This window comes from Hyperoodon ampullatus, assembly GCF_949752795.1.
Source record: "Hyperoodon ampullatus genome assembly, chromosome: 8".
NCBI lineage: Eukaryota > Metazoa > Chordata > Mammalia > Artiodactyla > Ziphiidae > Hyperoodon > Hyperoodon ampullatus.
This window is the reverse complement of record NC_136921.1, coordinates 107,315,604-107,327,617: the sequence shown is the minus strand read 5'-3', so window position 1 is coordinate 107,327,617 and position 12,014 is coordinate 107,315,604. Positions and strand designations below refer to the sequence as shown.

The following is a 12,014-nucleotide window of genomic DNA, read 5'->3' as shown; positions in this document are numbered from 1 at the left end:
TGGAGGTTACAAAAAATAGGTCACTGAGAAGTGAGGGAAGGAAGCAGTAAGCCAAAAAGCATGCCTTCAGCTATTTCGAAACTTGGCCTAGGGTGGGCCCTCTAACAAGGAAAAACACTCTTCTCCTCCTTGTCAAGATCACATAGCACCCGGCTCCCTGGGATCCACAATCGCTACTAGTTCCATTCTTTAGTTGCTTTAAGCAACTTTTGTAGACTAACCTGGGCACAAAACCACCATGTGCAACGTTGGTTTTTTCAGGAAAGTGGAGTATCTTCCAAAAAAAGGAACCAACAAATCAACCCCACTTAAACTGGAGACTGCCAAGTTAATTTAAACACTAGCCGTGCTCTCTGCAATGCGTAACTCCATTCAAAACTCAGTCACACCAGCCAACCTTGGAGGAATATAAACAAAATTACATTAACAGAGGTACCTAACCTTTTCAGATGTGCCAAACACAATAACCTCGTGTTAAAACCTACTGACTGGAAGATATATTTGACTGCAAATCTGACCCACACAGGGAATAATCTGAATTTCCATCAAGATGATGGAACAAAAGTGAATCCAAGCTTCATCTGAGCCTAGGAGTGAAGACAGTTCTGAACTGTCATTTTGGAAGACACTCACATCTCTTACAATTCAAATGTAATTTCCCCAAAGTTAATTCCAAAAGTTTTGTTAGTTTGTTTGGCTTTGCTTTCGCAAACAAAATTATTCATAGACTGAAGACGAGATGTGTTCCCTGCTATTGCATCTCCACTTCTTCCCTTTTCACAAAGCCCGACCTCTATTAAGTTAGGAACTTACATCTGAAAGCTTCTACCTGGACTTTCTTTAGTCTAAACACCTCAGCTATAAATTAACGGCGCGGTGGGGAAGGGGGCTGGGGGCGTGGATTTGTACTCCACTCATCTCGTTACAAATTAGGAATTGGAGAGGAATGGTCTCTCTTTTTTAAAACATCTCCAGAGAATTATTTTCCATCAGTTCCCTCCTTGCACCCAGCTCCTTTGTAACTGCTGCCACAAAATTCCCCCTTTGGGTCTCTTAGGCATCACCCTCAAACTCTCCCATCCACCTGTGCTGCTCCGTTCTCCCATGGAGAACATCGGCCTCTGTAACAAACTTGCAAAGCTGCCCCCCTCAGTCTCCTCATCCTCTGCTCAGAAGCCTCTAACTTCCCATTTCACTCAGAATAAAAGTCAAAGTTCTGCATCATGTAGCCAGCCTGCCGCCTCCTTAACTCTCCAGCCTCATGTCCTATCTTTCCCTCACTCCCTGCTCACACATTTACACTAACTTTCAGCCTGGAATGCTCCCTCCTCTCCTTGAGGGGCTTTCTCAAATGTTACCTTCCCTTAACCCTCCACCCGCCCCCCCCCAACCATGTAAAACTGCAAACTTCCAACTCCCTATCCCCCTAGCAAACTCTCTATTTAACTGACGTTATTCACTATTATCCCCAATGTAAGTTCCAGGAATGCAGGGATTTATCTGTTTTATTCACTGCTGTATTCCCAAGGTCTAGAACGGCGCAAGATACCCGACCATTCAGTACGCATTCATGATAACAGATGTCTGCTGAGCACCTAGTCCGGGCCGAGCTTGTTAAGTCCAGACAAATAAGACACTGTCCCTGACTCTAACGCACCAGATGGATTACTGCACACACACAAAACAGGACTGCAAACTACGGCCACCAGCAAGCCACAGAACGTGCCAAAAATTCAAAGGAAGAGGTCTCGGCTTCGCCCTTCGGGAACACAGTCCAGCTTCCCACCCTCGCGAGATTGTCCAGGGACCCTCGCGAGATTGTCCAGGGACCATCCCCAGAGGGCCTCTTCTGGTCCCCTGAGAGGGGTGAGGACCCTCGCCCTCCCCAAGCCCGAGAGGTTACTTGTCCAACGGTGCAACTTCCGGCCGGACACAAGATTTAATGAAACAAATTTTAAAACCTCCGCCCTTCAGCTTCCAACCCCTCTCCTCTGCCTCGCAGGTCACTCCCTTCAGTGGCCCGCGACCGAATTCTCACCCCGGCCTAACGGCACTCACAACACAAAGCTCCCTACTTCCGCAGTCCCCACCTGCTCCCGGCGTCCCATGCAGCTCCTCCCTGGTGCGCATGCGCGAGCAAAGCCTCCTGCGTCGCGGAGAGGCAGGCCGTGCGCCGAGGCTGGGCACGCCCCCAGCGTACCGCTGGCTCCTGATTGGCTGCCTCTTGCTCGCCTGAGCGCTGTTGGGGAGGCCTGCGGCTGCGCCTCTAGAGGCGCTGGCAGTTGACTCTCGTGCGACTGCTTTCTGCTCCTCGCCGTCTTCGCGGGCTTCCTGGAATCGTTGCAACGCCGCCAGCATGTCTCAGGTATAACGAGTGCCCAGCCTAGTCGCGAAGGTGCCACGGGGCGGGAGGCTGGCGCGGGGATCATCCCGCAGACACGACCCTGCAAGGTCTTTACCTTCCGGCTCTGCTGTTCTTCCTGGACCCATGCCCAGCGCACTCTTTGGACGGAGAGCCCTGTAAGCGGAACTTTCCGTGTTTGGACTCCCAGCACCGCTGCTTAGCCCGCAACTGCTGGCAAGCTGCCCATGGGGAGGACTTCGCAGTGAAGCAGGAATTGGGGTCGGAGGCGAGAGTCCTAGGAAGACAGATAGGATGTAGTGGGTTACATGGATCGAAAGAGTAAGGGGACCGTGTGCCCCATCCGGAAGTACACGGCAGGAGTAGGGGCGCCATACAGAGTGCAGAAGCAAGGAGGCCGTGGTTGAGAGCTTGCAGGTCAGGGAAAGTAGGGGCCGAGTGTCTGGCGTGAGGCAAGGGGAGGCTCCCGGCGTGAGGAGGGGTGACCTAGAGGTCCTTCTCTCCTTCGACTGTAGACGCTTTTCTGGGACCTAGCAGTGTGGGGCGACCTTTGGTTCCTCTACCCTCCCTCCAGTCAGGCACTGGGTCGGAGGTCGGCGCTGGATGCCCTCCCTCAGGGGGAGGGGGCCAGCGGGCTCTGGCCGCTGACACGGCTGCGCTCATGCCCTGTTCCTTTCTCAGCTGTTTCAGTCACGCAGTGCCAGCCCTATCCGCAAGTCAGGGCTGTCCTGGGACCCCGTGCTGGCCAGGGAGTTGGCCACGCTGCCTTTTCTGTGAAGTGTATGCCCACTGCAGGCAGTCTTAGCCTGTCTCCTTCACCTCTGTTTCCAGCACCTGATACCTAGCATAGTGAGAGAGCCCAATGCATAGTTGTTCATCAGATGAGTGAACCGATGTGCTTACCCTCCTGGTTTTGCTGAATCTTTCTAGCTGCGCTGTTGAGTTGAGGAAAGACTGCTTTTCCTCACCTGCACTGCAAGAGGAGTGCTGCCTTTCCAACCCCTCCATCCCCACTGCTGTGCTCTATTCAGGCCTCTTCTCTCCCTCGACTTTAGGCTGAGTTTGAGAAAGCTGCTGAGGAAGTTAAGCACCTCAAGACCAAGCCAGCAGACGATGAGATGCTGTTCATCTACAGCCGCTACAAACAAGTAACTGTGGGTGACATAAATACAGGTATGCTGAGGTTCATCAAATGAGTGAGGGCCCGGACTCATCAAAGCAGGCTCAGCAGCCTTGGTTGGTGCTGGAACTCTTAATCCCTGGGTGGGGACCTCACTCTCAAAACCACCCGCAGCCCTACTGCCCTACTCTTAACGCAGTTCATGGGGTTCCTGAGTTTTAAGCTGGGAGAGGTTCCCCAGAGATCATGTTCCTGGATGGGGTTCACAGACCCTGCACTGTTCTTGGTTTCTTGGTGGCTCATATAGCAGTATTCAAATCCTAGTTTGGGAAGAACTTTATTCACTCCAGCATTTTCCATCTATTTGGGAGGAAGCAAAGATCCCAGCTTGGAAGAAATTTGCTCCAAGCTCTCAGATCAGTAGGAGTTCTGTTGAACCATACTGCTTCCACCCCAGATGGGCAGGATCAAAGTCGGAGCACTTGGCAGCCAGGCCAAGCCTGATGGCAGGAACAGAGAAGCAGCTGGCTTCCTGCGGCCCGTCAGAAGCGTTTTTGATGATAGCAGTTCCACATGACCATTTGGCCCCTGTCAAAAAATCTTGGTACAGATTCTGAGGCCTTGGTTTGGACCACCATGTTCTGTAATCCTGTCTTTTCTGCCTTGGACACTTTTCATTCTGCCCATAAGTTCCTGAAACTCAGGAGTATATGACAACAGCACGATGCAGTCTATGAAAGGATTCAGAGGTGGTGGCCATAGTAGCGTAGAAGGAGGTCACCCCGCCCCTGTTCAGGAGGGCAAGCGTATTCCACTGCAGTTGTGGTAGAAGGTGGAGCTGGTGGGCTGGCTGCTAAGGATCCTGGGCAGTGCCAAATCAAAGATTACAGGGTGGGCTCAGTCCAGAAAGGTCTTGCGGTGAAGGTGAGTTTTACCCTGGGTTTATAAACTCCGCATCTTCCTAGGGAGGCAGGAGAGATGAAATGGGGGTGACCAGAATGGCTGAGGAGCTTTTCTGACAAACACGATTTTCACAGAGACTGGCCTCTGCCCTGCTTTCACATAAGTATAGGTAGACTGGCTTGGGAATCTATCACTTCCTGATCAGCTCACTCTAGGGCTGCACTGTCCAATACAGTAGCCACTAGCCACATGCAGCTATCTAAATTTAAATGGCAAATACTTAAAATTAAATAAAATCAACAGTTCAGTCCCCAGTCACACAAGCCACATTCCAGGTGCTCAGCTGCCATAAGTGGCAGGTGGCCCCTGAGTTGGACAATGCAAATGTAGAACCTTTCCCATCATCACGAAAGGGCTGTTAGGATGTGCAGTTCTAGGATTCTGTTGATGATCCTGCAACTGCAGTTTCGCTCAGGTATCCCTGGGGATGCTTCCTGGCAAGCACTTGGGGGGAGACTTGATGTTTCTCAGACGCAGTGGTCCAGGCTGTGGGCGCTGCGATTGCTCCCCTTGGCTTTCTTCTCAGTGTGGCAGTGAACGAGGTCCGCAGGGAAGTAGTAAGTGTGTTTTCCAAGTGCAACTGATAACAGGTCTATACGTGTAAAACCATGGTATAACTTAAAGGAAGCTTGCCCTCACGAACAGAATTCCCACAAAACAGCAAGAAATAGACTAACAATTTGGTAGCAAAATGGGGCAAGGATATGAACAGACAGTTCACAGAAAAGGACACCCAGAAAACTGATAATGATGTGGGAGAGAACTTGGGTGGGGAGAGTGGGAGGAAACTTTATAGTATTCCCCTTGTGGTGTTTGAATTTTAAACCAGATGAATGGATTGTAGTACTTGTTTTAAAAAAAAAAAAAAAAAATTAAAGTACGGTTTTTAAAAGAAATTTTGGAGTTACTTATAAGACAAGGACTCTAGTAATGAGAACAGTTTTCCTCCTACTTTCTCTAGATTTTAAATTTGGATTTCTGTACACGTGGGTTTCTGAAGGCAGAACCCGCCCTACTAGACCCATTTAACTCCATAGCAGAGCCTAGAAGGAATAGTGTAATAAAATATAGCTTTCATGGCAAGAAAATTGATAACGTTCCTTATTAGAACTTGCAGCAGGTCTCATGTCTTTTCCCTCTCTTGTTTAAGAACGGCCTGGAATGTTGGACCTCAAAGGCAAGGCCAAGTGGGATGCCTGGAATGAGCTGAAAGGTAATTGTTCTAATATGTTTCCCTCATTTAGGAAGCCCAGTAATGAAATACTCTTCATTAAGGAGTATAAGGGGTGAGGAGAGAGAACACAGTGGATGAGGTACATGCTGGGGAACCAGTTTGACCAGGGCCAGAATGGAAAAAAAACTGGGCCGCCTACTTATTCTTCTAATACCATTTATTATGCCTTTTCCAAAAACACCATCTCTGAGTCATGGTATCATCTGGAGAGAGAAGGGGCTGGGGACCAGGCCACTAACAGACTGGGAGGTGATAAGAGTTGGCTTGGCCTTTATATGTATTCAGAATAAGGGGTGGTTTCCTGTCCAAACCTCCCTCTCCCCAACAAGGCCAGGCAGTGACCCTCTAGCCCAAGCAGCCCTCCCCGGTTCCCTTCCAGCCAGAAAGGCACCTAAAAAAAGGAATGAACTAATGCATGGCAAGCTGCTGGCACATCGTAGCCTCGGTGAATGGAGCTATTATACGCTAAGCAACAGCAGCCAGGAAGTATCCCAGCTCTGACTTAATCACGTGCCACCTGCAGCAGTAAGACCCAAAAGTTGGCACTAAAGTGCCTGCCAGCTTTTGTGCCCTAGCTAGCTTGTTTCTGAATAAGCCCTCTGTCTTCCTGCAAATGAGAAACACTTGAATTCAAAAGGGGCCAGAATACAAAAAATACACTCCTAGGATTTGCAAGTAACTGGAAGAGGAATGCCCGTCTGACTGTCCATTCTCATTGGGCATTTCCATACCATTCTCAGGCCCCATGTGCTTGCCGTTGCTCCAGAACACACTCTGATTCCCAGGGAGTATCTCTCCTTCACCGTAGAATCCAGGACTCTGGGCATCACTGTCTCTGAGAGATATCTCCAGTGTCCTCTATATTCCCCTCCGAGAGCCAGCTGCTGTGCTCAGAGTTCTCAAAACTTTTCTCATAGCTTCTATCTGGGGAGAAGAGGGTTCCTGGCTTTATTTTTTCCCTGGAAGCTTAACAACTCAGAGAGATAAGAGCCCGACAGAGAAATAGGTGATAGGTCAAAGCCAATTGTGAAAGTCAGCAGGACCAATAGTTCACTGCAGCTCCCCATGTTAGGCTTAACATGACAGCAGGGGGACTCACATGGCCAGCAGGCCAGTGACAGGCCCTGGACAGCTGCACACACATTATGGGCTCAGTGCTTTATGGAGCATTGCCTGTGGACCAGGCTCCTCGAGGACTTCAAGTCAAATCCTGGCCAGGTCTGTGAGGTGTAGGTAGTAGAACCACCACCCCCTTCACAGGTGAGAAATTGAGCCTCAGAGCATTAAACCAGGGCTCTGAAGTCTGCTACCTGGGCTTCCCTGGTGGTGCAGTGGTTGAGAGTCCGCCTGCCGACGCAGGGGACACGGGTTCGTGCCCCAGTCCGGGAAGATCCCACATGCCGCGGAGCGGCTGGGCCCGTGAGCCATGGCCGCTGAGCCTGCGCGTCTGGAGCCTGTGCTCCGCAACGGGAGAAGCCACAACAGTGAGAGGCCCGCGTACCGCAAAAAAAAAAAAAAAAAAAAAAAAAGTCTGTTACCTCTCTACCATGCTGCCTCTGTAACAAATCATCTTGTTGATGCCTTACAGGGACTTCCAGGGAAGACGCCATGAAAGCTTATGTCGGCAAAGTAGAAGAACTGAAGAAAAAATATGGAATATAAGGGACTGGGTTTGGCTGCCAGCCACACATTTCACCTAAACTGATCTAATACCTTGTTTTTCTAATACTGTGGATGAAGTTAATAAATAACTAGTTAACCCAGTTGCTCAAAATAGCCCAGGATATGACACTAACAGGGTAGGGGCTGAAATGGTTACTGATCCTGCTGTGTAGTTTTTATCAATAGGTCAATTAAAAGTACGTTTGTTACTTTAAGTCTTTGATAACCTGGGTTCTTGAAATAATGTACTCTGTTGCGATCTCTCTTCCTCCCTTTTTCTAACAATTTCATCTGGAAGTGTTTGAGCTTACCCTTCTCACCCTCCTGTACGCTCTGCTGGAGGGTGAGCAGGCGCTCCCACGTGTTCAGACCTGGCATGTGCTCACCTCTCGTGTGGAGGAAAAGGATTATAGAAGTGGCCTTTCCCACCTCCTTCCCTCAACTCCAGCCACACTGATCAGGCAGGCTGAGATGTCAGTTTGCAGCTACTGCCAATCCTCTGTCAGGAACACTGCTGGCCGCAAGCTCTGAGGAAGGTAGGGTTGATGAGTGTCTGAGGTCTGTCTGAGGTCCAGCCAGTCCATGTTTGCAGAGCAAACAAGCAAGGGTGGGAACCCCAGTCAGGGTGAAATGTGCATCTGCAGGGAGCATTCCCAGAGTCCCTGTGGAAGCTCAGCCACAGGCAGCTGGGCAGGCAAAAAACAAGCGGGGAAAGCGAGGGCTTAGCAGGGAGAAGGGCAGTCAGGACCTAGGAAGGGCAAGGGGTTATGGTTGCAGAGAAGAAAGGCTGGAGCTTGACTGGAGGATGCAGGTGGTTGCATAGTAAAAAGGAAGAAAAGGAGACAGCTGTCAGGCCCTCCCTGCCCCATGTTCCCCGTCAGTCACTCCCACGGTCCTACAGGGGAAGCACTCATATTTCCATTTTGCGGGTGAGGATGCTAAGGCCGAAAGGAATTCAAGAGAGGCTCTCTGAGGCCAGGAAGCTTAGTTCTCCCCTCCCAAGCCTGTACCCTGGTTTTAGACATAGTTCAGCCTTGCTCGACAGTGAGACCTGAGCATTACAGTGACTTGGCCAGGGTCACTCAGCTGGTAAAGAAACTCAGAACCAGTGTTCAAGTGCAGATCTCCCTGGTCCAGATACCTGTACCATCCAAGGTGGCCTCACAGGTATGAGCAGCACTGTGGTGGGAGACAGGAGCAGCAGGGAGGACAGGCGTCTGGTGGGGCTGGCGCACGGCAGGCCTGCAACGCCGAATGAGACTAGGTAGTGGAACGTTGGTAACGATGTTAAAAAGTACAGGATTTGACCGTAGGTGATGGGGAGCTGCTGGGGAGTCGACACGGTCAAAGGCATCCAGACGGTCAGTCTGACTGTATCAGTAATTATTGAGAGTAGCTAATCGCCCTGTTCCAGCCCAGGCGGCCCAAGGAAAGCTAAGCCCCACAGCTCAGATGTAGACGGGAAGGTCACCCCAACAAAGCAGTGAGGTCAAGGTCCAAAACCCAGACACGCGGCCCAGGGGAGGTGATATCCTGAATAGCAGTGTCATTTGTGCAGCGCCAGTTCCTGGGCGCGGATGTGGCAGGGAGCCCACAGTCCTCTCCCACCTGGCTTCACTCCACCCAGGCTGCCAAGACCACCCAACTCATGGGCATCTATGAGCCCCAAGGGAGGCAGTAAGGAGTCATAGCTACTCGCCTGTACCCATATTTGGATCATCTTTGCTCGGTTATTGACTGTTTCAGGAGTAAACCAAAGGAAAAACAGTCTTAAATAGAGGCCAAGGTATGGTGCTTGTCCAAACAGACCTGGTCCAGGGTCGGGCCTAGCGCACCCACCCAGGGGTTGTGAGAAGCCCCTGGCATACAGTAGGTGCCCCAGTATGTAGCACTTTATCAGGAATTTCTCTCTCGCCCTCCTTCAAACCAATTTTTGTCCCTGGCAACATCCCTTGCAATATCTTATCAGAGTCAGGGACCTAGCCCAAGAGCAAATCATCACTCCTTTGGTAAAACTGGAGAGGGTGTGGATAAGAAAAGCACCTGCCTAGGATCCTGCCCTATTTCTAGCTTGTGAAAGGCAGCCAGGACCTGTGCTCAGGCTCCATGTCACTGCCTCGCTGCCAGCCAGAATCCCAGAAAAGTGGGCCTGAGCTTAAGGAAGCCCTGATTAAGATAGCGCAGTCTGGCCCCCTGCAGTTAGTTACACTCCGCTAAGATTGTACTGTGATGACTCGTATCTCTTCTCCAGCAGATGCCGATTGCAGGGAAACACTGGAGGGAAAAGGCGGACCCAAGGCCCCTCTGCCCACCACTGGCTTGGCCTCTGATGGGTGGCCGTCCTTTGCGGAGGACCTGCAGAGACAGGCTCCCTCTCAGTCTGTTTGCTTCAGTTCTGAATTTCATCCATGGTGCCTTGAGGTGGGGACTATACCTCCTAGCTGTGTCATGGGGGTTACCGTGTCCATTATTCAAATGAGGAAATGAAGACAGGTGATGAGTAGACCCAGACCCAGCGCCCTCTGGCCGGAGAAGGCCTTTCTCATCCCCTTCCGTCACGTTCCCTCTCGTGACCACTGGCTATTCCTCCCTTTGCACCTCCTTCATCTGTCCGATGATGGTGGGGACCCCTATCTCGCTGGGCCAGCGTAAGACGCTGTGGAATCCCACACCTGCCGGCAGCTCCTTCCTGAAGAGTGGCTTCGAAAAGCAGGTCACCTCTCCAAGGCTGGAGTGGGGTCCAGGCGAGCTGTACTTTTTAAGCGCCTCTGGTGGTTCCGAGGCTCTGCCAGGTTTAGGAGAGGCCCTCCCCATTCACTATAAAGTAGTGGTACCAGTTTCTCCAAAAGCAATGTTGGTCTGGCATTCTGAGAACATGTCACCAGTAGCCTTGGGGGCTGTGCCTGCTCTCGTAGCCTCTGCAGGAGTCTATGTACAGCCCAGGGAGGGCTCACAGGTCTGGGGAAAAAACGAGATAGGCAGTGGGGAGCAGGCAGGGCACCAGTCTTCACCCCCTCCTCAGGCACACCCAGCACTTGTGTGGGACTTCTTACCTCCAATCTGACTTTGGAGACAGACGTACATGTGGATCCCACTCAGGCTCTCAGGTGCTGAATCACCTATCTTCTTAGAGCCACACTTCCTTCATCTGGAAAGTGAGCCGATAAAATGGGTAAAGCGCTTAGCATGATGCCCAGCAAACAGCAACTTGCTAGCAGCCTGGAGGTCCTTCCCTTATCCTCACCCTCAGTACTTCCCTCCCCAACTGTGTAGACAAGCCTTGGCCTGAGGACACAAACTGCTGCTCCCCTCTCGGCAGTGCTTCAATAATTGGGGGTCAGCCAAGTCCTAGGATGTTCTTCCTATTCCAAAGTAGTTCCAAGATCCAAAAGCCTGGGAACTGCTGCTAGGGATCAGGGACCAGGCATCTGGGGGACATGGAAAGGCCACTGGATTGCAATCTGGGGGCCTTGGCTCAGCCGTTGCCCTAGTTACCCAGACATAGGGCAAGTTATGTCACCTCTGTAAGCCTCAGTTTCTTCAATAAAATGGGGCTGAGCAGAAGGTCATGTGTCCAGCATAGAAAGGAAGGAGAGCCAGAGGTGGGGAACAAGAAGGCCCCAGGGATGGCTGGCTTGACAGGAATCAGGCTGGGAAGTTGTGAGGGGGCGGTTTAAGCAGCCAGACGAATAAAGGTGTGTAAAATTAAATTACAGGTATTCGACATGAAAGGATGCTCAACATCACTAATCATTAGAGAAATGCAAATCAAAACTACAATGAGGTATCACCTCACACGGGTCAGAATGGCCATCATCAAAAAATCTACAAACAATAAATGCTGGAAAGGATGTGTTGGAAAGGGAAGCCTCTTGCACTGTTGGTGGGAATGTAAATCGATACAGCCACTATGGAGAACATTATGGAGGTTCCTTAAAAAACTAAAAATAGAACTACCATAGGACCCAGCAATCCCACTACTAGGCATATACCCTGAGAAAACCATAATTCAAAAAGAGTCACATACCACAATGTTCACTGCAGCTCTATTTACAATAGCCAGGACATGGAAGCAACCTAAGTGTCCATCGACAGATGAATGGATAAAGAAGATGTGGCACATGTATACAATGGAATATTACTCAGCCATAAAAAGAAACGAAATTGAGTTATTTGTAGTGAGGTGGATGGACCTGGAGTCTGTCATACAGAGTGAAGTAAGTCAGAAAGAGAAAAACAAATACCGTATGCTAACACATATATACGGAATCTAAAAAAGGAAAAAGGGTGGTTCTGAAGAACCTAGGGGCAAGATGGAATAAAGACACAGACGTGGAGAATGGACTTGAGGACACGGGGAGGGGGAAGGGTAAGCTGGGACGAAGTGAGAGAGTGGCATGGACATATATACACTACCAAATGTAAAATAGATAGCTAGTGGGAAGCAGCTGCATAGCACAGGGAGATCAGCTCGGTGCTTTGTGACCACCTAGAGGGGTGGGATAGGGAGGGTGGGAGGGAGGGAGACGCAAGAGGGAGGGGATATGGGGATATATGTATATGTATAGCTGATTCACTTTGTTATAAAGCAGAAACTAACACACCATCGTAAAGCAATTATACTCCAATAAAGATGTTAAAAATAAATGAATGAATAAATAAATAATAATAAA

At 50.3% G+C, this 12,014-nt stretch overlaps 1 protein-coding gene across 1 annotated transcript; it reads left to right on the top strand.

Moving 5' to 3' along the window:
- The first annotated feature begins 2,247 nt into the window (after window positions 1–2,247).
- Window positions 2,248–7,556, top strand: DBI (diazepam binding inhibitor, acyl-CoA binding protein). The gene is made up of 4 exons (XM_079709848.1): window positions 2,248–2,365; window positions 3,418–3,535; window positions 5,596–5,658; window positions 7,268–7,556. The coding sequence occupies exons 1-4, from the start codon at window positions 2,357–2,359 to the stop codon at window positions 7,339–7,341; spliced, it is 264 nt and encodes an 87-aa protein (XP_079565974.1). The 5' UTR covers window positions 2,248–2,356; the 3' UTR covers window positions 7,342–7,556.
- Window positions 7,557–12,014: the final 4,458 nt, after the last annotated feature.